The following is a 27,839-nucleotide window of genomic DNA, read 5'->3' on the forward strand; positions in this document are numbered from 1 at the left end:
CGTGGATCAGTTTGATGCCCAGACCCGGCACTTAGACTCAAAATGGTAAAGTTCCCCCCACAGTCTCAAAAAATAACAATTTTATAAACTTCACATTTGTAATACCTTTCCTTCTCTGTCTTTATTTCTTATTAACACTTCAAGACAGCAGGATTTATGGTGACAGAGTGGATCAAATTCAATTTTTATTTCATGTGATTCTGAGGTTTTTTGCAAGGTTTGGTATTCTGGGATCTTTTGTTGTTACCACAAATGGGTCCATGATGCATCCATTTGTAATCTCTGGGATTGTAATGTTCATGAAACAAGACCATTACCTCAATTTGTTAAGTTTGAATCAGAATGTGGGCATCACCAACAAGTGACCATTATTTCCCATCTCTGGTTGTCCTCGAGAAGGTGGTGTGGTTTGATACAGCTATGGTACATTAGGAGTTGGTTTAAGAGTCCACCATGTTGGTATAGGCCTGGAGTCAAACATAGGACAGACCGGGTAAGGATGGCAAGTTATATTCCCTGGAGGACACTAATGAATCAGTTTGATTTTGACATTCCCACAGCTTCGCTGTCATATTTACCTTGAGCATTTGATTCACTTTTAAAGAAAGAGTAGGATGAATTGGATAACACTTTCAAAGAGTTGACCAGAAATGATGAGCTGAATGACCTCTAAATTTACTCCCACAGCCATTTAAATGAAGGATCTTTCTGTCTCCATCTGGAGAGGAAACCCCTCTTTCAAGAGCTGCTGCCCAATCAAATAGTGAAGCAGCCACTTGGACCCATCAGATTCTTCTTCCCACAAGGTGTAATACCCACCCCAGCTTCCTGTCCTTTTGGTCTTTTACCCCAGCCCCTCGCCCCTCTTTTCCCCTCAACAGGGCCTTCCAGCTTAGTCCTGACAAGACTCCAAACACGCCTGTCATTTTGGATGGAGTGCTGCATGTTTCCTCGTGGGCCTCATTACGTTAACAGCAGTGACTTCCACTCCTGGTGGCGCTGCCAATAATGGACAGCTGACAACCTCTGATTGGCCAGCAGCTCTCTTCGGTGGACTTCTGTTGCTGAGGGATGGAAGTCCTGCCTCAACTCAATTAATAGCCAATAGCCTGCCTAATTCCTGTGAGGCAGCCATCAGACTCACTGACATTTTAGCCAATGGGCAGGGAGGGGCTACTATAGTTCCATGTTAAATCCAGACGTGGAACTCTCATCTTCAAAACTGTCTTGAATTTATAACTTCCCAACTCTGAGGCAGAACTTCTGCAACTGAGACAAGGTTCACCCAGGCCTTCAGTTGGAAGCTTGAAATGGAATAACAATTCCCACCTTTGTAATAGAATTCTAGCCAGTAAAATGTGAAAACTTTTCAGTTTTCAGGGTAAATTTAACATTGTACAGAAATGCTAAGTTAGCTTGGTTTCATTTTGAGATTTTGTTTTCCTGATATAGGGCCCAAACTGAAAGTTATCAGCACCATGTCAGTGGGGTTTGATCATCTCTCTCTGGAGGAAATTAAAAAAAGGTAAAATATTTGAAAATAAAATGCCAATGTTATCAATTTCATACACTAAAAGATCCTTAGGCACAATGTTATACTCTCATTAACTCAACAATTTGTCAGAGTTTCAAATCTCATAAACTGTACTGCAATGTGCTTTGTTTTTTGTCTTATTTAAAAGTATTGGTATCTGATATCTATACTTTTGAGAAATATATACATTTGAATTGAGTTATACAGTGGATTAGACCCTAACCTTTTCATCTCTGGGATTTGGGTTCAATTTCAGCCCTAACGAGTGGGGGAAAAAACATCTCTCTAGAATTCTGGCTGTAGGAGTTAAATTAATAGGGCCACCACATAGAATCAGGAATAAGACATTCAATAAGATCAAAGCTAGTCTGTGAGCTATCTCCAGACGTCCCTCTTTGCCCCATATCCCTTCATACCTTTGCTTGACAAAAATCTATCAATTTAAGATTAACATCAATGGGCATTTCCAGAAGAATGTTTCAAACTTCCACTACCTTTTTTGTGTAGCAGTGTTTCTTAGGGCTAGATTTTGCACTGAGTGCAGGCTTCTCGCATACCATTGTCTTGTCACTGGACTAGTAACCCAGAGGCACAGGCTAATGTCCTGGGGACAATGGTTCAAATCCCATCATGGTCATCATACCGGAAACTTTGCAATCTGGTATTCTTCAACAACTTCATCGCTCACACATGGACAAGAAGACTTGCAAGAGAAACAGTCTGTTTCATGGGATGTGTATTTAAGTTCAATTAATAAATCCAAAATATAAAGCTAATCTCAATAACGGCAAACATGGCAACTATCATTGCTGTAAAAACCCATCTGGTTTGCAAATATCATTTAGGGAAGAAAATATACCACATTTACCCAGTCTGGCTTCCATGTGACTCCAGACTCACAGCTATGAGCTTGACTCTTAACTGTCCTCTGATGTGACCTCACAACCCACTCAGTTCAAGGGTAACTATGGATGGGCAACAAACACTGGCCTTTCCAGTGCTGTCCACATCCCATGAAACAGACTGTTTCTCTTGCAAGTCTTCTTGTCCATGTGTGAGCGATGAAGTTGTTGAAGAATACCAGATTGCAAAGTTTCCGGTATGATGACCAACTTGACTTTAAAACTGACTCCTCGTGAGATGCCTACCTCACCCTAATAAGACCAAAATGGTCTCAAGTGTTCATGAACATGCTGAAGTGAATCAGGCCATCTTTCACTGATGGTTTTCCAGTTTCTGTGGTGCAGAATCTTACGACATTTCTAATTTTGTCAAAATATTCTAGATATTTCAATGTTAGGTCATGAACTGAGGCTATAGGAGTAGTTTCTGAGATTGATCAGGTTTGATTGATTCCATGGATTGTCAGTCAGGTGAGATCACATCATGCGAGGTCACAGCAGGCTGGTAGACCTGCAATCACTGAGCCTTTAATGTCCACAATGTAGAACGTCTGTGACATCCAGGAGGACTGATTGTACTTGAACTCCAGGATGTGTAGATCCTGTGCATGGAACTAGTGAACCATTGAACACTGAAAGTTGCACAGTAGTAGGTTTCACCATAGCCTTCCATGTCTTTTAGAATCACAGAGGTAGGATTTTGACATTTGTACCTGTGTCAATCTTGGCCAATAACAAATAGTTACCAACTTTCCTATGGCAAATAATTTGAATTTTGGCAAACACTTTGGATGGTGTGACAGTACTATGCCCTGAATTTCACACTGCCCGACTAGCAGCCTTTTAGTTTGGGGGGGGGGGGGGTGGTTGGTGGGTGCAGGGTGGCAGTGAGAAATGGAAGGAAGAGTCTTTCCACTGGGGTCCCACCCAACCCGACCTCATAGAGATTTTACTTTGGGGTGGGCAATTGAGGTCTTGAGGCAATTGTTTCCTGCCCAACCTCATTTTTAGGCTGGCGGGAGGATTTCCCAGGCATGGGAAAAGCCCAAAAATGATTGGGCTTAAGCCTTGGGCAGGAAGGTGAAGGGCACCTCCATCAGAAGCCCCCTTCTCAGTTCAGGAACCTGCCTCTTAAAGTTTGGTGGCTACTGGGCCACCTTCCTCCTCCTCCCACACTGGGGAGGACTTCCCTCTTCCTTCAAATCCCTAATTGCCCACTTTCCACCCCCTCAGACCTTCTCTACCCTCCCCACCTTGGCACCCCTTTCCATCCAGACCCAAAACTGAGGCTCTGTCATTATGATAAACTTCCTCTTCTGTCCGCTGTAGTTCCTGGCACTTCAGGGACTAGAGAGTTGTCGGCCAATCAGATTGACAGGCAGCTCTCTAAGGCACAACTTACTCCTGAGAGTAATGATGTAAGCATCCACCTCTTGCTTTCCTCCTCTCCCTCCACCATAACCATACCCTATTACCTTTCTCCTTTCAGATATCCAATCTGGCCACTCAATGAAGAAACAGAGTGGCACAGTGGTTAGCACTGCTGCCTCACAGTGCCAGGGACCTGGGTTCGATTCCCAGCTTGGGTCACCCTGTGTGGAGTTTGCACATTTTCCCCGTGTCTGCATGGGTTTGCTCCGGTTTCCTCCCACAGTCCAAAGACGTGCGGGTTAGGTGGATTGGCCATACTAAATTGTCCCTTAGTGTCAGGGGGCTAGCTAGGGTAAGTGCATGGGGTTACGGGGATAGGGCCTGGGTGGGATTGTGGTCGGTGCAGACTCAATGGGCCGAATGGCCTTCTGCACTGTAAGATTCTATGAAACAACAAGAAGACAATGATAATGAAAACTCTCTGTCACTCAGTTTGACATTCAGTCACTACAGTTTAGTTTCACAAGTCTGTTCGTCATTTATGACAGAGTCTCTCCATCAAAGCAGTCTGAGGATAAAAAACGAAGGGCACTTCTTGGTTTCTAGGTGTGAGACAAAGCCAGCCTTTAGCTTTAAATTTATACAAAAAAACTCAAGAAAAGTTTGGAAATTATACATTGTCATGACTACTAAGCCTATTATTTTCCATATTTCCTGTGTTTGAAGGGGAATTCGAGTGGGCTACACCCCAGATGTCCTGACCAATGCCACTGCTGAACTCACCGTGGCATTGCTCTTGGCAACGGCTCGTCGGCTGATGGAGGCAGTAGCTGAAGCCAAAAAGTAAGCTGACTTTTATTTTATTGCCTGTGTTGTGCCTGCCGCACAGTCTGTTTAACCCTTATACGCTGGACAAATAACTGTGAGTAGATGTCCGATTAGTTCAATCAATATTTATTTAAGACACACAATCAATAATCACCCACCCAACCAACAGTAAGTTATCTTTACAGAAAATACGAGGGTTCAAGTCCAATACAAGACCTTGACTTAACTTTGCGTGACTGGCAAGTACCCAAGCAGATATTGGCCTTTATCTGTGCGCTGGTCTCGGTCGTCCTCTGCGTAGTCTGGTCCTTTGGTCTGGTGTGGCACTCTGGCTCTGGTCTTCCTTCCTTCTCGGGTGTGGTGGCTCTCCTCGTGCTGGTCGTTGCTGGCGATGGTCACCGTTGTTGTAGTTCGTCCGTGGGGTCAGAGAGAGAGAGAGATTCTTGGTTGTGCAGCACCCTTTATACCCCGTTGGGTTTCGTGCTCCTTTTGGCCATTGCCAATCAATCAATCAGGACTTGATCACCCTGATCGATAAAGTCCAATCGGGTGCTGCCACACCAATCTCTGGGTGTGTCCCCAACAGCCATGTCTGCAGATGCTGGGGGCACGTAGGGTTCACACCTCCCTCCCAACTAAGGGGTTACGGGGCCCTTTTGTCTGGTAAACAACCCAGTTTGACCAGAAAATCTCTTTTGTCCTGGAGATGACCCATATCCTGTGTATTCACCCGTCTGGGTTGCAGCCTGTTTGTCTCTGTCTTTTACACTGCAGCCTGTCGTTTTAGTTCTTGCCCAATTGTCCCAGAGTGCTTTACAAATCACCATTTTAGATGGCCCGTTTGGCCACACCTGAAATTTTCTGAAATGAACGCTTAATATTTAAAGCAAAGGGGTTTGGATTCAGTTGCGTGCAATTACCATGTCAGTTGAATTGAAGATAACATGTACCCATTTCAGTTAAGAGATTTACTTTGTCCTTCAGGGTACTATAGATTTTACAAGGAAAAGCATTGATTTAATTTTTCTATTTTGTAATATGTGAAGGTCATGTGTTCAAAATGCAGATGTGCATTTATTTCAAGGTCTGATGTGTTCTGAGTTTTCCACTCTGAATAATGTGGCCACTTTTCATCAAAATCTCATTTGGACCTATACTGATAATACTTCACTATTGCTGGCCCCAACCTAACTGTATTATGAATGTAGCTTCATTACATGGGTGGAGCAGTTTCAGACCCACCATCACCTTCCAAAGGTAACTAAGGATGGACAATAAAATTCTGCACCAGGCAGAGTAGATAGGGGAAAACTGTTCTCATTGGTGGAAGGGCCGAGAACCAGAGGTTAGGTTGATTGGCCATGCTAAAATTGCCCCTTAGTGTCCTGAGATGCGTAGGTTAGAGGGATTAGCGGGTAAATATGTAGGGATAAGGGGGTAGGGCCTGGGTGGGATTGTGGTCGGTGCAGACTCGATGGGCCAAATGGCCTCTTTCTGCACTGTAGGGTTTCTATGATTCAGAGGCAGTGATTGGCAAAAAAACAGAACCGACAAGAGGAAAACCTCCTTTATGCAGGAAATGGTTAGGATCTGGAGTGCACTGCCTTAGAATGTGTTAGAGGAAGATTGGTAAATGGATAATTACCTGAAGAGAAAAAATTGCAGGGCTATGGGGTAAAGGCAGGGTGTGGGATTAGCTAACTAGCTCTTACAGAGGGCTAGCATTGGCACAATGAAGCCAAATGGCTTCTGCTGTAACCATTCTATCATTACCAGCAATGCCCACAACCCCTGAATGAATATAACATATACAATACACAAACATGTCATTATTCCTATGTCTCCTAATTAATTCAGCTGAAGTAGGCTGATAATACCTCCGTTTGAATTACAAAGAAAGATTGGAGTGTGCATTCAGTTATTAGACTAACGTCTGTTTACTGGTATATCCTTGTTATGAGAGGTTGTCTGAGCTCCTATCTCAGAACAAAGCAGATAGCTAGTCAGTTTCTCTGAGACCTCACTGAGGTCAATGCTTTTAAGGTCTGTTTAAAGATGTGCCTCCTTTAGTCTCTGCTCATTCTTCAGACCTCCCCTTCTCCCTATTCTACATAGATTTTTTGCTCCTTTTTGGTTCCTCTCATTTAATGTACCATTCTACTAGAAGACAGAGGTCTGACTTGGGGGCAGCCAGATGATACAATTGTCTTTGGAACTGCTGAGTTCTTTAAGTGCATATTACATCTTACAACTTCAAGTGTCTAGGATATTGTGGCTTATTTCTTTACCCCAAGCACTGAGGATTTCTGTGTGAACCCAGTTTAGGCCAGTGACTTCAGGAAACCTGAAGTAATCAGATTTACCCAAGTAGACTTGCTACGGCAAGCGAAACAGAATGAGATTGGCAAAGAAGTTCAAGAACTATCCTTTCACAACTTCGGGCAGGCTAAACGCTTAGAAGGATGTTTATTTTAACTTGTAGTCTTTTACAATTATTCTGCAGTAACCAAGTATGATATATTAAAATATTAATGTTTGAATGAGGAAAATGGTGCAACATGAACAATCTTCATAAATTGGTGTAATATGTGTTACTAAAAATCAGGATTTAACAGCAGAAATACATAGAGATAGCAACCAGCTATTCAGCCCAACCAGTCCATGATAATATTTATGAACAAATCGTCTAACTATATTCACCCACCCAGTTCCTAATGAATGTTAATTTGATAACTTGCTTCACTTCAAGAGACACAGAGCTATATTCAGCCAAGCAAATAACTCAAGTAAACAGAGTTTTTAATGCATCCTGGAGAGAGAGAGACAGAGTTAATGTTTTGAATCTAATATGACTTCTTCTGAACTGCACAGATGCTGCCAAACCTGCTGAGCTTTCCCAGCTCGTTCTGTTCTTATTTCAGGTTTCCAGTATCTGCAGTACTTTGCTTTAATTTTAGAGTTTTTAAAGATTGTTTACTGTTTCCTGCCTCTGAAAGTCCATCTCCTCCCTCAATGTCACAGAAAGGCAGCACATCTCTTTAACTCGGTGAAACTGTTCTAGTGAGCAATGAGTGAGTCTCTATTGTGGATTCCAACCCCAGAATGCCCTGTTCACCACCCAGAAATGGCTTGCTGCCTTATTTACATCAGAGCTCTGACTGCTGTCATACTCAAAGGAACCTCTGACTAGTCAGCACAAACACTGCCAGTTTTAGGCAGTCAGCCTATGTGATGCCAGTTACCATTTTGTAACTGGATGGCACATGCAGAGTGGAGGCCCTGCTGGTTTGTCATGACAGTAGCACAGAAGAATTCCCAGAAAGTATTTCAGTGGTTTCAGGAGGAGCAGCAGCTCCACAAAAGTAAAGTGGGTTGCTTCTGACCTTGGCCCACCATAGATTGTACCCACCCTCCACCACCCATACCTACCATCCTGCTGGCTGGGTCATTTTCCATATAGTGCACAATATTGCAACATGGTGTTCATTTAGTGTACACAGCTCACCAGAAGGTTAGTAATAAAGCACAGCCCCTCAAAATGGCCCAGGCTTCCCTCCTGCCAGGATGGTAATCCTCACTTCTTGCTGAAGATCTCAAGGTCTGTATGAACTTGTATGTTGGAAACACATGTGCTAAGCTGTATACAAACATGATTGGGTGGAAATTTGACCTTGCTGTGCCCTTTTTGCCTAATTTCAGTTTTAAATCAGAGTCTATGTTCCTCTGCTAAATTAGATATCACAAAGCAGAGCAGGAGCCTTGGATTTGTGCTAAAGAGACATTGCTGTGGAGGCAGCAGGAGTTTTCCCATTCAGCTCCGTGGTACTCATAGTAGGCCCCCAGCAGTTAACACTCCACCACAAATTGGGAATTATCTTGGACCCACTGCCAATGAAGCAAGCACCTTATATTCAGCAGTTCCTCCAAATAAGGTGAATAAGGCGCAAAGCCCAATCTCGGGCTGATCTTGGGTCTGCTTGATGAGGCACACACTCCCTACGATCAAAAACAGACCATAGCCAATGCCTAGACCTGTATATTTTTCTAGTTCAGCAGGTTTATAGATTAGAATGGTCCTTTCATCTTTTACTTCAAAATGTTCAATTTGAAAAATGATTTCAAGTTGATTCATTCCAAGCTGTGATGCTCCTAATAACCTGAAATCTTTCTACTTCCAGTGGTGGCTGGGGCACATGGAAACCCATGTGGCTTTGTGGCTATGGGCTGTCTGACAGCACCGTGGGGATCGTGGGACTGGGAAGAATAGGTGAGTCATTGATCACATGATAATTAAGGACACGAAGGCTATTCAGCCCATCTTAATCCATCCTCACAGAAAGGAAAAGAAAATCCAAGGAAGAATCATCTTGCACTTCATGCAAGGTTCCATTGGTTAGACACAAGGCTGAATTGTTGGGAAGATGGGTCTACCCCCACTCTCTTGACAAAAAAATGGTGGATGGCACACAAGGAGAAAAGATTGAGCCCTCAGCTCAAAACAAAAAATTTCAAGAAAAAAAATTGGAATAATCAATTCCGACTGGAAATCTAGTTGGGAGGTGGGGAATAAAGCATTTTTTAAGAAAAATCTTTATTTATAAAATATATGTGTTTCTACTTCACTACACACAGCCTCATTGGAAGGTCATATTTTAAAACAAAAACATTCTGCAGGTTGACTTTACTGCCTTTCACATCATTTAAGAACAAGGCTTTCACGTGCTCTGTGAGGGCTGGATTCTTCTCAAACTTCAGTTACTCCTTGTCTACACTTCACTGAGGATGAATAATAATTACAAAGTTGATTCTCAGACCTGCATGTAGTCTTGGTTTGTATCCCATTACCAATACTTGATGGAGTTCTCTGTGGAACTGAGCTGAAACTGGACACAGCTGTATTTTGTGCCAGCTAGTGGGTGGCACAGTGGTTAGCACTGCTGCCTCACAGCTCCAGGGACCTGGGTTCGATTCCTGGCTTGGGTCACTGTCTGTGTGGAGTTTGCATGTTCTCCCCATGTCTGTGTGGGTTTCCTCCAGGTGCTCTGGTTTCCTCCCACACGATGTGGAGATGCCGGCGTTGGACTGGGGTAAACACAGTAAGAAGTTTAACAACACCAGGTTAAAGTCCAACAGGTTTATTTGGTAGCAAAAGCACACAAGCTTTCGGAGTACATTGGGGAAACTATGCAGACGCTGCGACAACGGATGAATGAACACCGCTCGACAATCACCAGGCAAGACTGTTCTCTTCCTGTTGGGGAGCACTTCAGCGGTCACGGGAATTCGGCCTCTGATGTTCGGGTAAGCGTTCTCCAAGGCGGCCTTCGCGACACACGACGGCACAGAGTCGCTGAGCAGAAACTGATAGCCAAGTTCCGCACACACGAGGACGGCCTCAACCGGGATATTGGGTTCATGTCCCACTATTTGTAACCCCCACAGAGTTTCACTGGCTGTCTTGTCTGGAGACAATACACATCTTTTTAGCCTGTCTTGATGCTCTCTCCACTCATGCTGTTTTGTTTCTTAAAGACTTGATTAGTTGTAAGTATTCGCATTCCAACCATTATTCATGTAAATTGAGTTTGTGTCTTTATATGCTCTGTTTGTGAATGGAATTCCCACTCACCTGAAGAAGGGGCTTGCAGCTCCGAAAGCTTGTGTGGCTTTTGCTACCAAATAAACCTGTTGGACTTTAACCTGGTGTTGTTAAACTTCTTACTGTGTTCCTCCCACACTCCAGAGATGTGCGGGTTAAGTTGATTGGCCATGCTAAATTGTCCCTCAGTGTCCCATAATGTGTTAGAGGGATTAGCGGGACAAATATGTGGGTTTATGGGGATAGGGCCTGAGTGGGATTGTTGTCAGTGCAGACTCGATGGGCTGAATGGCCTCCTTCTGCACTGGAGGGATTCTATGAGCAAGTTCGGACAGATTTTCAGATCTGCATACATTTGCTGCTTGACTTTAATAATGAATGGGAGTGCAGTACAGTTGGACTGTTTGTACCTTTGTGGGCCACCCCCGGGACTACTGAGCACTCATGAAATCCGAAATGTGCATATACACTACTGATGGGAAGTGCATCAGCAAAGGGGTTTGCGCATGCACACCTACTGACTGCCGGTAGCTTGCAGTTCAAGCAGGTTAAAATGTCTCTGCAACACTGATTTGATCCCAGTGTTGCCATTTTTGATGCTTCCGCGCATCACATTCCACCTCCCACATCTGATCACGAGGTGAAATGGCATGAAGCAAATCCACCCTCACCAGTGTTAGCTACAGATTGGCTGCTGAACTATTTCTCCTAGCTCCGGGTACAATCCTACCCAGTTGTGGAGTTTTTGTATACTTGACTAAAGCTTGAATAGTCTACAAGGAACAGTTTGTTTGGTGAAAACAGGGTTGCTTCCAGACATAAAATAAATGCAAAATACTGCAGATACTGGAATCTGAAACAAAAACAGAAAATGCTGGGAAATCTCAGCAGGACTGACAGCATCTGTGGAGAGAGAATAGAGCCAACGTTTCGAGTCTGGATGACCCTTCATCAGTGTTTTGTTAGCTCTGACGAAGGGTCATCCAGACTCGAAATGTTGGCTCTATTCTCTCTCCACAGATGATGTCAGACCTGCTGAAATTTTCCAGCATTTACTTTGCTTCCAGACATGGGCGGGCTGGCAGGGTCTCATCTCGGAATTAAGCATGACGAATAGAATGAAAAGAGATCATGCTGAACAGGGCACGTTGCTAGAAGAGAAAGGAGGAGGAAAAGGGAAGAGTTCTGAGCAGGAAGCCATATCCACTGAGGGTCTTAAGGGAGCAATTCTCTTACCTCAACTTCAGCAAGGACCAATTCTTTAGATGTCTTTACTTCACTAAAGAAGACTTCACTGAAACCTCCCAATTGCTGCAATCCGCTGTAACCTCAAAGCAGGGCTAGGTTAGCAGAGTGACTGTGAAGGGACAGTGGGTCTAACCTATATGCATCTCATTCTTTCCAGGTGACCACTGGTAGAGATTTATGGAACATCTCACAATTTGCAGTGCATTGCTGCACAAAGGAGCTCACTTAGATTCTCTTTACACATAGAGAGAGATTCATCTTCTTTCCTCTTGCCAGTAAAAACAGGAAAGAGTACACAATGTTTACACGGTTGTAGGCTGCCCTATGGTGCAGGCTACCATTAATTGCAAGCACAATGTCTTGCACAAACATCATGTGAACGCGACCATTTTCATGAACTGAACTGTATTCCACTACCTCAATGTACAGCTGCTGCACAATCACAGGCAGCGCATCATGCAAATGAATGCCAGTTAACTTGGCAATATTTATGGTTCCTTCATTCTGCAGAATTCTTCAGTGCCACCTATATTTGACCCACCATGGCAAGTCAAAGGCCAACTACTTGGTGACCAGGGTTAGCCCCTCATACATAGCTCTTGACCACAGTTCAGAACTTATGCACATTAGCATTGGGCCTACAATGAGAACATTGTGAAGTATGCCATCTGTATCTCAAGCAAAACTTCCATTGCATGGATCACTCTGGAGGTGTCCTACATTACTCAGCTGAGCAGATATCTAAATTTGTAGTAATATGCTGCACAGCCTCACCATTATGAGAGAATAGTCCTTGCGACCATTTATCAGGTAAGGAGCAGGTGCATGAGGAAGAAGAAGTTTGCGAAAGTGTTACTTAACAGGCTTGCCTGTAAAATTGAACCCATAGAATGAAATGGACAGTGAATACAAAGTTGACCGAGTGACACGGAACAGAGAGCAGCAGTGAATGGTTGTTTTTTGAACTGGAGGAAGGTATGTAAAGAGGCTCCCCATTGTTTGACACTAGGAGCAGTGCTTTTCTTGATCTATATTAATGACTTGGGTATATAGGGCAGAATTTCAAAATTTACATCTGACACTTGGAAGTATTGTAAACTGTGAGAAAGATAGTGATGAACATCAAGAGGACATAGACAGACTGGTGGCATGAGCAGAAGTGGCAAGAAGGTATATTTTCACAAAACATTGAAGGCAGCAAGGCAGGATGAGAAAGTAGTTAATACAGCATGTGGGATCCTGGATTTTATAAATAGAGATATAAGGTGCAAAAGCAATGATGTTTAGATAAACCTTTATAAAACAATGATTCAGATTTAATTTGAGCATTGTGTCCAATTATGGACACCACACTTTAGGAAGGATTTGAAGGTTTTAAAGAGGGTGCAGAAAAAAACTACAGGAATGGTAGCATTGCAGTAATTCAGGGGCCCTTACTAATGCTCCAGGGAGATAAGTTTAAAGGCCACTATGGCAGCTGGTGGAATTTAAGTGACCAGAATTGCACACAGTATGCCAAGTGTGGCCTGACCAATGTCTTGTACAACTTCAACAAGAGGTCCCAACCCTTGTGTTCAATGTTCTGACCGATGAAACCAAGCATGCCGAATGCCTTCTTCGCCACTCTGTCCACCTGTGACTCCACCTTCAAGGAGCTAAGAACATGTACCCCTAGATCTCTTTGTTCTGTAACTCTCCCCAACGCCCTACCATTAACTGAGTAAGTCCTGCCCTGGTTCAATCTACCAAAATACATCACCTCGCATTTGTCTAAATTAAACTCTATCTGCCATTCGTCAGCCCACTGGCCCAATTGATCAAGATCCCGTTGCAATTGGAGATAACTTTCTTCACTGTCCACTATGCCACCAATCTTGGTATCATCTGCAAACTTACTAAGCATGCCCCCTCTATTCTCATTCAAATCATTAATATAAATGACAAACAACAGTGGGCCCAGCACTGATCCCTGAGGCACACCACACCGCTGGTCACAGGCCTCCAGTTTGAAACATTACTCTCTACAACCACCCGACAGAAGCCAATTTTGTATCCATTTAGATACCTCACCCTGGATTCCGTGAGATTTAACTTTATGCAACAACCTACCATGCGGTACCTTGTCAAAGGCCTTGCTAAAGTCCATGTAGACAACATCAACTGCACTGCCCTCATCTACCTTCTTGGTTACCCCTTCAAAAAACTCAAATAAATTTGTGATACATGATTTTGGGTGATTTTAATCTGCATATAGATTGGGAGAGTCAAATTAGTCACAGTACAATAGAGGAGGAATTTCTGTAGTGTATACGGGATGATTTTCTGGACGAATACATGGAAGAACCAACAAGGGAGGAGGCCATCTTGGACTGGGTATTGTGCAATGAGAAAGGATTAGTTGGTGATCTAGTTGTGAGAGAGTTCTTGGGGATGAGTGACCATTAATATGATAAAATTCTTTTGTCAAGATGGATGGCGAAGTAGTTGATTCTGTGACCAGGGTCCTGAATCTCAATAAAGGTAACTATGGTGGTATGAAACATGAATTGACTATGATGGACTGGGAAACATTGCTGAAAGGAAGGACACTGGACAGCAATGGCAGGCGTTCAAGGAACAAATAGGTGAACCAGAAATTGTTTACTGCTCACCTGCCCAACCCTGCCATCCGGTTCCTGCAGTCCTGCATCTCGCTGAGGGGAGATCCCTCCTCCTCTATCCTAGCCTCTAAAATACACACAGTATCGGTCTCTGAGCAAATAGCTAAGTGTAAGATCAAATGAGGGTATTTCTTCATCTTCACTGTCTTTTTCCTCTTCCTACTTTGACTGGGAAGACTCCAGTTCTTGAAGTGAAAAAGGGCCATAGGTTGGGTTGGGATGAGGAGAAAATAATGAGTGCATGCTTACGCCACCTACAGCTTGTGAGTCAGTAGAGTTTGTAAATTAAGGCAAAGTTGGATGTGAGGAGGATTAGGTCTGTAGATACCTTCATAATCAATTATTTCAGTCCTGCCTGTGCAATGAAAGTTCAAACATGCAGGCATGCTCATTCTCCTTTAGTTTTTTCCTGCTGCTACCTTCTTCTACAAGAAAGAGGAATGTGTGCCAGTCAGGATCCTGCAATATGTTATGGTGATGTGCCTGTCATGATGGAGAATAGCTGCCTGTGTGTATAAGCTGCAAATTATAGTAGTGAGTCTTACAACAGTGCTAAATATGTGAGGGTGAGGTGAAGAAATGAGTGTTAGGCTTGAACACTGATTGATAAAGATGAATGTTAGGTGGGTGATGGGGTGAGTCAACCAAACACTGGATATGGTCAGTATACAGTTGGTAGGATCTGCCGTATGAAGATCATTGTTTTTCTTCCTGCACTGCATATTTAAAGTTTATCAGTGTCACAAGTCGGCTTACATTAACACTGCAATGAAGTTACTGTGAAAATCCCCCAGTCACCACACTCCGGCGCCTGTTCGGTTACACTGAGGGAGAATTTAGCACGGCCAATAATACACCTAACCATCACCTATTTCGAACTTGTGGGAGAAAACCAGAGCACCTGGAGGAAACCCACGCAGACACAGGGAGAAAGTACAGACTCTGCACAGACAATGACCCAAGGCGGGAATCGAACCCGAGTCCCTGGCTCTGTGAGGCAGCAGTGCTAGCCACCGTGCCACCCTGCATGTTCTTGGAGCAACACCCCTGGCAGGGCCCTCCACTGCTACTTCTCCTACTGCACCCTGAGCGGGGTCTAGTGGGCCTCGTGCAGATAAAGGATGTCTCTGCTTGCCACTTCTTGAACCAAGACCTCCAGTCAGAAGACGTTGATGTTCATTCACTTATTCAGCCACTGCTGAACAACATCACAATCCAGAATCACTTTTGAAAATATTCTCACCATTTCTTGCAACCACAGTGAATTTCCCCTTTTAGAGATACAGGCTGCCTTTCCCCTGCTGATGTGTGCCGCCAAAGAACAGAGTGAATAGTGCTTGTTGCACACAGCAATGATTTAATACAGCAAGCAGAATTTAACATACTGACTGTAACACAATGAATGAGCATGTGTTAATTTTGTAATGTGATCCCCACTCCTGTTTTCTTAGGGTAGCTGATTTAATGCACCCCTTACCCCCACAACAAATTCCAGGTTCTCCAGCACAGGCTCTCAGTAAACACAATTATCTGTGGGTTTGGTGTAATTACTTAAAATCTGAAATGGATGTGCTCTGTCCTATGTCCAGTGGAAACTTGTGCAATTTCGAAGTACTAAAATAAAGGCAGAAGGTCTGATTATGAACTGAAGATGAATTATTAAGTTTGTACATGGTAGACCAATGATCACCCTGGCTCTTTATCTTCACAACCTGAAGACGCCACATTTTCCTGACTCTTGCTATGTGCTATCCCACAGGGGGTCAGACCATATTTAAAAGTGTATTAATGACAGGATGGGTTGATGTTGTCTTTTGTCTTTCCAAAGGTTTAGCTGTTGCACAGCGCTTGAAGCCATTTGGCGTGAAGAAATTTCTGTACACGGATTTTGAGCCAAAGCCGGAGATTGCTGCAGAGATACAGGCTGAATATGGTGAGGGACCAATGGCCCCAGGCTATCGGACCCATTTATAACTGTGAAAATATTTGTGCATATCAATGATAATTTGTGAATATTTGCATCGCGGTACCGTGATCATGAAGCTGTCAGTTGCTGCAAAAATCCAACTGATTTAGTAATGTCCTTTACCAAGGGAAACTGGCTGTCTGTACCAGGTCTGGTTTAGTCTCTTTAGTCCCATATCAATGCTCTCTGATGTGCTCCAGAGCCCACTCAGTTGCATAAAAGAATGGCAACTCAAAAAGAAGGCCTACCACCACCTTGTCAAGTGCAACTAGCCATGGGCAATAAACAGCAGCCTACCAGAGATGAGCAGAAAAGACAGTTTTAAATGCTGTAATAATAGCCATAATTAAATTCTGACCAAGAGTAATTTTTTAAAAAAGCATCACAGCCATTTCAAGCTGCAGAAAATCTTTGGTCCTGCTAGCTCATCTAATCACACTTGGATTTGTTTTTTATAATCTTGAATTTTACTTGTTGACAAGACTTTGGGGGGGGTGATCTTGAGCTTGCCCTCTCAGTCCACTGTATTGGTGGTGGAAGCTCAAGGTCCGGCAAACTTGGAAATTGGAAATCTTGCCAGCAAGATTTGACTTTCTATTTAAATAAATTTGAATATAATTAATCACCCTCCAGCCACATGATCCCCATCCCCCCCCCCCCCCCCTCCACCCCGGCCATAACTTTAAACCTCGTCGTCGTGATGTCACGCCGACGAGGTTTACAACAGGTTCACCTCGACATGAACCTGTCGTGGGGATCTTCCAGGAGGTGCAAAGGTGAGTTTAGTCCTCGAGGGATTGGGACATGCCCATAAGTCCTAGGCACTGGTTGGCACTGCCCTGGTACAGCTGAGCACTACCAAGTTGGCACTGTGCCATCCTGTGTTCAAGGCAGACCCTAGTGGGAGCCTTATGGGGAGAGGGCATGTATGTATAGTGGGGAGGGAGAGAGCATTCAATGAAGGGGGAGGAAATGCCGGCAGGGACTGCTGGGGGGGAAGAGAGGGAGTTTCCAGTGTTAACTGTTAGGGTGGGGGGAGATACCGGCGTGGATGGGAGTTGGGAGAGGGGGAGATGCCATCGCTGATCGGGGGAAGAATGGGTGAGAGGTGCCTGCATTGATTGGTGAAGGAGGAGTGAGAAATGTTGGCTTTGATCAGGGAGGTGGGGGGAAGGGTGAGAGATGCATTGATCAGGAGAGGGTGTGGGGGAGAGGAGCCCCTCCGATGTCTGTGGTGGGGTAGGGGGAGGTTATTTCTTGGTCTGATCGGAGCGTCCTTTAAAAACAGCACCCCAATCTCTGTGCAGCTGGCTTTACCAGCGTGTTTAGGCTCTGCCCCTCAAAATAATGGTGTGAAACACACCACCCTGCATTTTTTTGACAAAATGCAATAAGATCTGGTGAGAAAATCTGTCTGTTTCTCTGGGGAGAAACACACCGCTTTTCAATCAGATCCTGACACTTTGCCGTTTTTTGGTAAAATTCCGTCCCTAGTCTAATTCTTACTCAAAATTAATTTAAAGTTTCTTTTTGATTTGATTTATTATTGTCACATGTATCAGTATACAGCGAAAAGTATTGTTTCTTGCACATTATACAGACAAAGCATACCGTTCATAGAGAAGGAAAGGAGAGAGTGCAGAATGCAATGTAACAGTCATAGTTAGGGTGTAGAGAAAGATCAACGTAATACGAGATAGGTCCATTGAGATTGAATTAGAGTACTGCTAGAGAGTTTAAAAGAGTTATAATGTTTTAGAAGCATAGAACAAGAGTAAAAGATAGAATTAGAGGGTATACTAGGCACCGCTCGCAAGAAGTCATCTCGCTCCGGCGCCATCTTGGATTTCTTTCTTCTTCTGCCACCTATGCAAGTAATCTATTCCAGTAATTACAAGTATAATTTATAGATATTCAAATAAATTCATATTTTAAAGACAATGTGTGATTTTTCAATCAAATCTTTTTATTTTGCATCTTTCCCTTTCATGCCAATTTTCCTCCAATGGTGCTGACTCAATGTTTTGGGAAAACTTTCACGGGCAGCACTCGCCCTCCAGTACCTTGCTCTAGTGGCTGTTTTGCTTGTGTGAGTCTGAGCCATGAGTGCCAGACAGTTATTTGACGAAGGGCAGCCATTGCCAATCCTGCCCTCAGATATTTAGAAGTAGCTCTCATTAATTGAACTCTTCTATTGAAAGCTGTGACAGATCAGGCCCAAAGCCAGATTTACTTCTAAAAGTCATAACTGTGCTCTACATTGGCTGTCTGCCCATGAGAACCAGAGGTGGGTCTCCAAGGTCCAAAGAGTGTCCAAATAGATGACCCCACCCCTTCCCGTAGCCCGTCAAGAAGCCTATGTGATCACTATGTGATCTTTCCATGCGGTGGAGGGACTCCCAACCACCGGTAAAATGCCAAGGAAACAGGAAGAGGTCATTCAAGTGGTTCAATTGGACTCTGTACCACTGGCAAGCTGGCATGGTGACAGGAAGATGCCACAACCCCCTGTTTTTCTACAATTTCTAACCTCACTCTAAATGGCCCAGTAAAATCCTGTCAATTGAGTCAGTACCAAGCCTTTCAAAGGGAAATCCAGTTTACCTTTGAAAGCACTATTGAATATATATTTGCCACCCAATCAGATTGAGAAAGATGTTGAAAATGGAAAGTTCAGTTGTTTTAGGCCAATAGAAGTACTGATGGTGACTCCTCCATTGCAGTGCCCTTGGATAAACTGGCTGAGCAATCGGACTTTGTGACAGTGCACTGTGCCTTGACTCCTGAGACAAACGGTTTGTGCAACAAAGATTTTTTTTCAAAAATGAAAAGGACGGCAGTGTTTATCAACACGAGCAGGTAAGACGTGGACACTGGTTTACTGAGGTGTTTTCAGATGGGATTTTATTTTTAGCCTTGCATACTGAGTAAAGGACTGGCTGAGAATTTACCTCCAAGCATATTTAAAACAAACCTCCTGTATTTCTATGTATTTACTTTAGTGTTTACCAACTATAAATGGCTATCCCATTCCTGATGAACAGAGATGTTCTCAAACAGGGTGTTCTCCATAGCTTGTCCTTAATTTATATTGATAAAATATATTATAATAGTATTGAGGGTTATTTACCTCAATGCTAGACTGCTGTCACTTTGATCCAATATAATGCACAAGTCCACTTTTGGATTATATTGAACACGGTGTAGCGGGTACTTCTCAGCATTTAGACCTTTCCAACACAGACATTCCCACTCCACAAGAGTTAGAAGGTCACGGACAGCCCAGGAGAGAGCTTGCTGTAGACTGAGGCCACTCCCAGCTCCAAATAGGACAGAGATGTTATTGAGGATTTCAGAGAACCAGCCATAAAAAGAAAACACACAGTTGTACCTGATTGAGAGCCTGCCAAGGAGTTTCAGCACCATAGCTGAAAATATGCAGGAATCTGCTTCCGATCTGAGTGATGTCATCTCTCAGGGCTGTTTAAATGAATTACCCTCCTATCCATAACAACAATGTCGCAAATGAATTATAGCTGGCACTGACAGTCGGACTAACCCTACCTGGTACCTTTATATGTAAATGACTAAAGAAATAAATTGAGCTTACAGCTTGGATGGAAATGACCAGGAATTTCATCTCAGTTGGTTGAGCCGTTGCTAATGAGAGAGGAGCCTACTTGGGTTACATCTATGGCTGGTAGTGAAACAGGAACTAACCTGTGTTATTAAGACAAGTAGTATTTTAATAGAGTTCAAAATGGAGAGGTTTTGATGGAGTAGGGAGAAACTGTTTCCACTGACAGGACAGTCGATAACTAGATAGGACGCAGATTGGAGCTAATTGGCAAAAAAGCTGAGGTGGGTGGGTGGAAGTATGGAGGTATTTGGTGGAATGAGGAAGTTTTTGTTACGCAGAGAGTTATCATAATCTGGAAAAGGTCATTGAAGCAGACCCATTCGTAATTTTTAGAAGGAAATTGGGTAGATACTTGAAAAGGAAACATTTGCAGAGCCATAGAGGAGCCTAGGCTTGAGACTAATTGGATAGCTCTCTCAAGGAACCAATACAGTCATGATGGGCCAAATGGCCTCTTGTGCTGTAAAATTTTATTCCATGTAAAATATATCCAGGCTTCATTAGGCCCTAAAGTGAGTGAAATTTGCACTATCAAGATTTGTGATCTTGCATTGAAAAATGCAATATTTCCTATTTTTTTCCAGAGCAAAGGGTAATGGTCGAAGGTTGTTTCAGCCTGTGATTAGTGGTGTGCCTCAGGGGTTGGTGTTGGGACCCTTGTTATTTGTTATTTATATAAATGATTTGGATGTAAATGTACAAGGCATAGTTAGTAAGTTTGCGGATGATATTAAATTAGGAGGTATTGTTGATAGTAAAGAAAGTTATTAAAAATTACAGCGGGATCTTGATCAGTTAGGGAAGTGGGCCGAGGATTGGCAAATGGATTTCAATACAGATAAGTGTGAGGTGTTGCATTTTGGAAAGTCAAACCAGGGTAAGACTTATACAGTGAATGGTAAGGCCCTGGGGAGTGTTGAGAAACAGAGGGACCTAGGGGTACAAGTACATAGTTTATTGAAAGCGGTGCCACAGGCAGACAGAGTGGTGAAGATGGTTTTTAGCACACTGGCCTCCATCAGTCAGGGCGTTGAGTACATAAGTTGGGACATTATGTTACAGTTGTATAAGTCGTTGGTGAGGCCACACTTGGAGTATTGTGTACAGTTTTGGTCATCTTTTATAGGAAAGACATTGATAAACTGTAAAGAGTGCAGAGAAGATTTACGAGGATGTTGCCAGGACTAGTGGGCCTGAGTTATAGGGAGCGGTTGGCCAGGCTAGGGTTTTATTCCTTGGAACATAAGAGAATGGGGGGGTGACCATATTGAAGTGCATAAAGCCATGAGGGGCATAGATAGGATGAACACATAGTCTTAATTGAAAACTAGAGGGCATAGATTTAAGGTTAGCAGGGGAAAATTTAAAAGGGACCTGAGGGGCAACTTCTTCATGCAGAGGGTGGTGTGTATATGGATTGATCTGCCAGAGAAAGTGATTGAGGCAGGTTCAATAGCAACATTTAAAAAGCATTTGGATCAGTACATGGATGGAAAAGGATCAGAGGGATGTGGGCCAAACACGGGCAATTGGGACTAGCTGGGAGGGCACCATGGTCAGCATGGACCAGTTGGGCCAAAGAGTCTGTTTCCATGCTATATTGCTCTATGACTCAAAGGCTTGTTAGAAAAATTCAGGTATATGGTATAAGAGGCATTGATAGAAAGTTGGTTGATGTTTTGGGTAATAGGGTGTTGCTGTGATTGGAAAAGGGTTGGAAGTGATGTACACCTGGGGTCAGGGCTGGGTCTACTTTTATTCTTGATATAGAAATGATTTCAACTTGAGTGTAGGGACATACATCAACATTTGCAATCGACATAGCTGTATGGAGCTTACTCAACAGTGAACTGGATTGTAAAACTTCAGAAAGATATAGATAGGTTAACAGAATGGGCAGGAAGGCCAAAGATGCAATTTAATGTGGATAAACGTGAGGTAAACATTCTGGGAGGAAACATAATGGGGCAGCACAGTGGTTAGCACTGCTGTCTCGCAGCAGGGACCTGGGTTCGATTCCTGGTTTGGGTCACTATCTGTGTGAAGTTTGCACATTCTCCCCATGTCTGCGTGGGTTTCCTTCGGGTGCTCCGATTTCCTCCCACAATCCGAAAAATGTGCTGCTTAGGTGTATTGGCCATGCTAAATTCTCCTTCAGTGTACCCAAACAGATATTGGGATTTTTCACAGTAACTTCATTGCAGTGTTAATGTAAGCCGACTTGTGACAAATAAATAAACTTTACTTTAATAATGATTGGGACCATACAATTGTTGGAAGAACGCTAAAGGGTGTGAATGAAAAGAGTGACCCTAATGATTGAAATATATAATTTTCTGAAGAGGTAAATAGAACCATAAAAATGGCCAACAGCATTTTCAGTTTTACAGATAATGTGTAAACCATAAGCTGGTGAGAATCCAGTAATAAACCCTGGTCTGCTTCTGAGCAACCTTTAACCAGCAGTTAGAAACCTTAAAACAAGTCTGACAATGTTTCTGGAGCAGACGTGGTTTAATCCTGCAGACTGTAGAATGATAGTACTTCATTTTCTTTTGATTTAATTTGATTTGATTTATTGTCACATGAATCGGATACATGAAAAGTATTGTTTCTTGTACACTATACAAAAAACAATGCTTTGTTCATAGAGTACATAGGGGAGAAGGAAAGGAGAGGGTGCGGAATATAGGGGGCAATTCTCCCAAAAAAATTCTAAGTGTTGAATTCACGTAAAAACTGGAGTAAATCATGCTGTTTTTGTTCAGCGGGAGTTTCAAAATGGATTTCCCACACTCTGAGCACTGCTGAGTGCACTCGTGTGAATCAGTCCAAAAAGCTGAGGGCAGGGCCTATTCACGCTGGAGAGGCCGGCAGCATAGCGCTGGGCGGACCACTGCACATGCACTGATCTATTAGTGCCGAGATTGGCAGTGCGCAGTGGCCCCTGTCTGCCAGCCTCCCAATTGCTGGCCAGCTCAATCGCTAGCTAGCCCCGCGACCCCCGCATTGCCAGCCCTCCCACCACCCCTCAGCCTGATCGCTGGCCTCCTGAACATGCCTGGGCTAGCCTCAACCCCCACCCTCATCCCAAAGCACCGATCTCCTGATTCCCCCCCCCCCCCCACTGGCAGTACCAACACCACTCCCCCACCCCCCCCAAGCAGGCTGCCCACCCCAATGGCCAGCCCCAATTGTTGGCCTACCTTGGCCTTTCTTCCTCTGTCACTCAGCCCAAATGCAGAGTGGCAGCGCGATCCCCCATCCCTACCGATCACCATCAGGGGTCACGTTCCCTTCAGGCCCCGCCTGCTTGGCACTGCCTGATGCCTGATAGGCATGGGCACTTTTGCCCCTTGGGCAGTGCCAAGGGGCCTGGCTGGCACTGCCAAGGTGGCAATGCCCAGGGGGCAACCCCGGCACACAACCCTCAGGGGGGAGCTTAGAATGCCCCCTCTCTTCACTCCAGCGGGGTCGGGTCGCCAGCTCCCCACAAGTGGGGAGCTATACTAAACCCCACTGGAATGAAATACTCCTGACGGGGGAGAGGCTAAGGGGGCTTGGAGACTTCGGTCCTGGGCCTGCTAATGCTATTTAAATTGTAGTAAAATGCTAATTTAAATAATTTATTCAGTTCCTTGCCAATTTCTGAGCTGACGATGCGCGCAGGCTTTGGCGCCGAACGGGGAGCCTGCAAAACAGCCTCTGCTAGAATCTCCCAGCCCGCTGTGCTACAAAAGCAACACAGTGGGATGGGAGATTTCCCCCCCATAGTGCGTAGAGAAAGATCAGCTTAATGTATGGTAGGTCCATTCAAACATCTGATGGCAGCAGGGAAGGAGCTGTTCTTGAGTGGTTGTTACATGACTTCAGACTTGTGTATCTTTTCTAATTTAGATCCTGTTTGCAGAGTGCATAGGAAACCATCTAAAATCTGCTGTATATTTTTAGAGTCTTCTTTTCTTCCACAGAGGAGCTGTGGTGAACCAGAATGATCTTTATCAGGCTCTGACTACTGGTCAGATTGGTTCAGCAGGATTGGATGTCACTGTTCCTGAGCCATTACCCACTGACCATCCTCTCTTTGCTCTGAAAAACTGTGGTGAGTCATAATATTGAAAAATAACTTGTTGCTCTTTATGCCTTATGTAATTTAAATTTTGCTATGTTGCAATATTAATTTATACTGTCACTTACAGTTCAATATCATCAGATCTCTGTTCAGTTTGTAAATGGTGTGAAGTGAGGCATGGTCTATATCTAAGAAATGGTTTATTTCACATTGTAATTCCAGTTATTCTGCCACATGTCGCAAGTGCCACTATTGCCACGCGCACTGCCATGGCTCTACTGACTGTCAATAACCTCCTGGCAGGCCTCAAGAATGAACCAATGCTGAAGGAGCTGCCCCTGTGAGGTGGGAGATTGTGCCCTAGCTATGCGGGGACTTTTATCGTAGAGTCCATGACCTGAAACTTGATGTAGCCTTGATTAGTTATATGATTACAAAAATGCAAAGTTTTGTTCAGCTGTTTCAAAAAAATGAACTTGCTTCTAATAAAGTTGGAACTGCTCACAAACTGTAAAGTGAGTCATTTATCTCTACAGAATGGTTATTAAAACTCACAGTTTAAGTGCAACCTAGTTGTTTTTTTCAGAATATCCTGAAAACATGCATTCTGAGATTGACCTGCACCTTTCACCCTGATTCGGTAATTGCCAAGTTAGTGGTGAGTGTGGAGATGAGGATATCTGTAGGAAAAAACAACTAGGTTGCACATGACTGCAAAAATCTCTTAAATCACATTCAAAATCTACTGTTGCATCTTTTGTTTTTGTTTGAATGCAAGGAAAGATTGTTAGGTGCAAATTTATCAATCAAAATTTTAAGCCTTTGGCCTCCAGTGAATATCATCATAGAATCCTACAGTGCAGAAGGAGGCCATTCAGTCCATCGAGTCTGCACCAACCACAATCCCACCTAGGCCCTATCCCCATAATCCTATGCACTTACCATGCTAGTCCCCCTGAGACTAAGGGTCAATTTAACATGGCCAATCCACCTAACCTGCACATCTTTGGACTGTGGGAGGAAACCGGAGGAAACCCACGCAGACACAGGGATAATGTGCAAACTCCACACAGACAGTGACCCAAGCCGGGAATCGAACCGGGTCCTTGGCACTATGAGGTAGTAGTGCTAACCACTCTGCTATCGTGCTGCCCCATCCTGTCGAGAACAGAAAGAATATAATGGGCAGAATTTTACAACGGTCTTTACGCAGTGCGGTGGCAAAATGTCATAAAATTGTGCGTAAAGCGGCTAGCGCGAATGGTGCCGGTTTTCATGCCTGTCATGATTTTACGACACCCGGATTTCTGGTGCAGTCAGCCTCTCGCTGGGAGAGGTTCTCTCCGGTGAGGAAAACACCTGCTCCCCATGAACGGGGAGAACAGTTGTGTTGGCCTCACCGGTGGAACTGGAGGCCATTGAGAACCCCAGGGAGGCCAAGTGCAAGGCAGGGGTGCCTCTTGGACAGTGCCAGCCTGGCATCTGGGCAATGTCCACTGGGCAATGCCCGCAGGGCCTGTGGGGGGCAGAGTCGGGGTGGGTGAAATGGGAATGGGGCCAACGGGGGAGGGGACCTGCTGCCACTCTGCATGTGATTAGTGGAGGAGGGAGGGGGGCCATGATTGGTCTGGGGAGCAGCGGATGCTGCGTCTTGGGCCGTGGGCCCCTACGATTGCAGGGAGGGGAGCGCGTTGAGGTTGCCTGCAGTAGCAGGGGCCTGACAGGTCTCTCTCTCACTGTCAGACCCCTGCTACTGTTAATTCGCATGTGCAGCATCAGAGGTCTGCACATGTGCAATACCTACCTCTACAGGCTCTCTGGCCCACAGCCTCTTTGGCTAGAAACTGGCCCATCTTTTTAGAGACAGTGTACATAAGATTGGGTGTGAAAACCCACCCAAAAAACGGATCTGGAACTCTCCCATTTTCAGACTAGCTGGACACTTGGAAAAAATCTCATAAAATTCCACCCATAGTGTCTTTCATGACCACCAAACATTTCAAAGTGCTTTACAGTAAATGAAGTAGGATCACTGATGTAATGCAGGAAACTTGAGGGTCAATTTGAGCACAACAAGCTCCCACAAACTTCAATGTGATAATGATCAGATAATCTGTTTTGTAATGTTGAATGAGGGGTAAAGATTGACCAGGACATAAGGCATAGCTCCCCTTCTCTTTGAAATAGTGGCATGGGATTTTTATATCCAGCGAAGAGAAAGGACCAGGCCCCCATTTAACATCTCAGCTGAAAGACAGCACCTCTGGTAGTGCAGCATTCCCTTTACTACACTAGAATGTTAGCTTTAATTTTTGTCTCCATTCCTGGAGTGGGAGTTGAATCTGAAACCTTCAGACTCAGAGGGTGCTACCAACTGAGCTACAGCTGACGCTGTTTACTATATTGCTCAGTACTATCAGGTTCCTTCCCTTCAAGCTGGAGATCCCAAGTTTCTCCAATCTACCCTCCCCCATCCACACGAGCCTGGGTGGGCCTCAAAAGTGTTAACCCAGCTTTCATCAGATTGAAGCTGGTTTCAGGGACTGCACCCTTATTATCCCTGCACCCAACAGGTCCATTAAAACCATCAGTCATCAGCCAACCTGAGAACCAGACTTTCAAACACACTGCAAGTCATCATGCAACCAAAATATTTAACCTGTTTTCCATTTCAAAGTTCAACTGAACCATAGAATCGTTACAGTGGAGAAGGAGGCCATTCGGCCTATAAAGCCTGCATCGACTCTCTGATAGAGCATCCCATCCAGTCCCTCCCATCCTCCCTATCCCCATAATCCCGCACATGGCTAAGCCCCATATTTACACATCTTGGGACACAGAGTCTATTTACCATGGCCAGTCCAGCTAACCTGAACATCTTTAGACTGTGGGAGGAAACCAGAGCAACCAGAGAAAATCCATGCAGACACAGAGAGAACTCTGCACAGACAGTCACCCAAGACTGGAATCGAACCCGGGTCCTGCTGTGAGGCAGCAGTGCGAACCACTGCCACTGTGCTATCCCTTAACTGAGAACCAACCTCCTAGGGGCGAGGGTAGGCTTCTCGCTGCCACCAAGGCCCTGTCCACCCCACAATAAAATTGCTTCTGGTAGGGGCATACAAGACCTTCTCTTCAACTTTAAATTACCAAATCCAATCAAGACACCACAGGTCTGCCACACGGAAGATTGGAAAATTGAAATCAGATACTAAATTAATTGTAATCTAAGTGCACTATCTTTATCCAATCTTTGTGTGTGTGTGTATGCATGAGTGAGACCACATGTGTAATGTTGCAATAATTTGAGGTAAGTGGGTGAAAATAAATGGCCTTATTTTAAACTCACAAAAGCTTGCGAATTATATAATTGGCATTTACACTCCAAAGGTAAGAAAAGACACCCCTCTTTAAATATAAAACATATTGATTATGGGCAGTAAGAAAGCAAATAAATTCTGTCTTTTACAATTGCAATTGATGTAAATGCTTAGTTTCCTCTCCCCAATGCCACCATTAGTACCAATGGCAAAATGATATTCCACTCTTTGCAATGGGAAGAGGGCCAACAGAGGTTGCAGGCAGGTGAAGCTGTGTGATAACAATGCGCAATTTCACCCAGCTATGTGAACAAATTAACAATACCTTGTTTTGAGAAAGCATTAATGAGGGTGAAGGCTCCTCTTCCCAAAGGAAGCTGTGAGAGAAGGTTGTTACCACCAAAATATGTTACTGCCAATGTTTCATGAAGATTGGTAGCTAGTGTTGCTGGATTGGCTACAGATATGTGTGTTGCCCTCACCTCGAAGTGTTGAGTGAACTGAGGTCTGCCTTAGTGCACGCCACTCTTTTTCAAATGGGTTTAAGGCTGACATGATTTCCTGCTGGCCCAACAAGATGTCAGTGGACAGCTGTTTTAATGAGCATTCAAGAGATACAAATGGTACGCAAGCCACCAGACAATGGATGAACTGACCTGCCAATGAAATACCACTGGGAGAATTTTAAACTGTTTCCAC

At 44.1% G+C, this 27,839-nt stretch overlaps 1 protein-coding gene across 1 annotated transcript; it reads left to right on the top strand.

The window, feature by feature from the left end:
* Positions 1 to 1,450: 1,450 nt before the first annotated feature.
* LOC144488040 (glyoxylate reductase/hydroxypyruvate reductase-like) lies at positions 1,451 to 24,346 on the top strand. The gene is made up of 7 exons (XM_078206061.1): positions 1,451 to 1,525; positions 4,534 to 4,650; positions 8,814 to 8,902; positions 15,971 to 16,075; positions 18,832 to 18,967; positions 23,720 to 23,850; positions 24,043 to 24,346. Exons 1-7 carry the CDS (start codon positions 1,479 to 1,481, stop codon positions 24,162 to 24,164), a joined length of 747 nt encoding a protein of 248 aa, XP_078062187.1. The 5' UTR covers positions 1,451 to 1,478; the 3' UTR covers positions 24,165 to 24,346.
* The last annotated feature ends 3,493 nt before the right edge of the window (positions 24,347 to 27,839 follow it).

This window comes from Mustelus asterias, unplaced genomic scaffold, assembly GCF_964213995.1.
Source record: "Mustelus asterias unplaced genomic scaffold, sMusAst1.hap1.1 HAP1_SCAFFOLD_1233, whole genome shotgun sequence".
Taxonomy (NCBI): Eukaryota; Metazoa; Chordata; class Chondrichthyes; order Carcharhiniformes; family Triakidae; genus Mustelus; species Mustelus asterias.

Coding starts and splice junctions, on each gene's coding strand:
- LOC144488040 (XM_078206061.1), top strand. CDS start 1,479: ATGTCAGTGGGGTTTGATCATCTCTCTCTGGAGGAAATTAAAAAAAG. Junction 1,526..4,533: donor CTGGAGGAAATTAAAAAAAG/GTAAAATATTTG, acceptor CTGTGTTTGAAG/GGGAATTCGAGTGGGCTACA. Junction 4,651..8,813: donor GCAGTAGCTGAAGCCAAAAA/GTAAGCTGACTT, acceptor TTCTACTTCCAG/TGGTGGCTGGGGCACATGGA.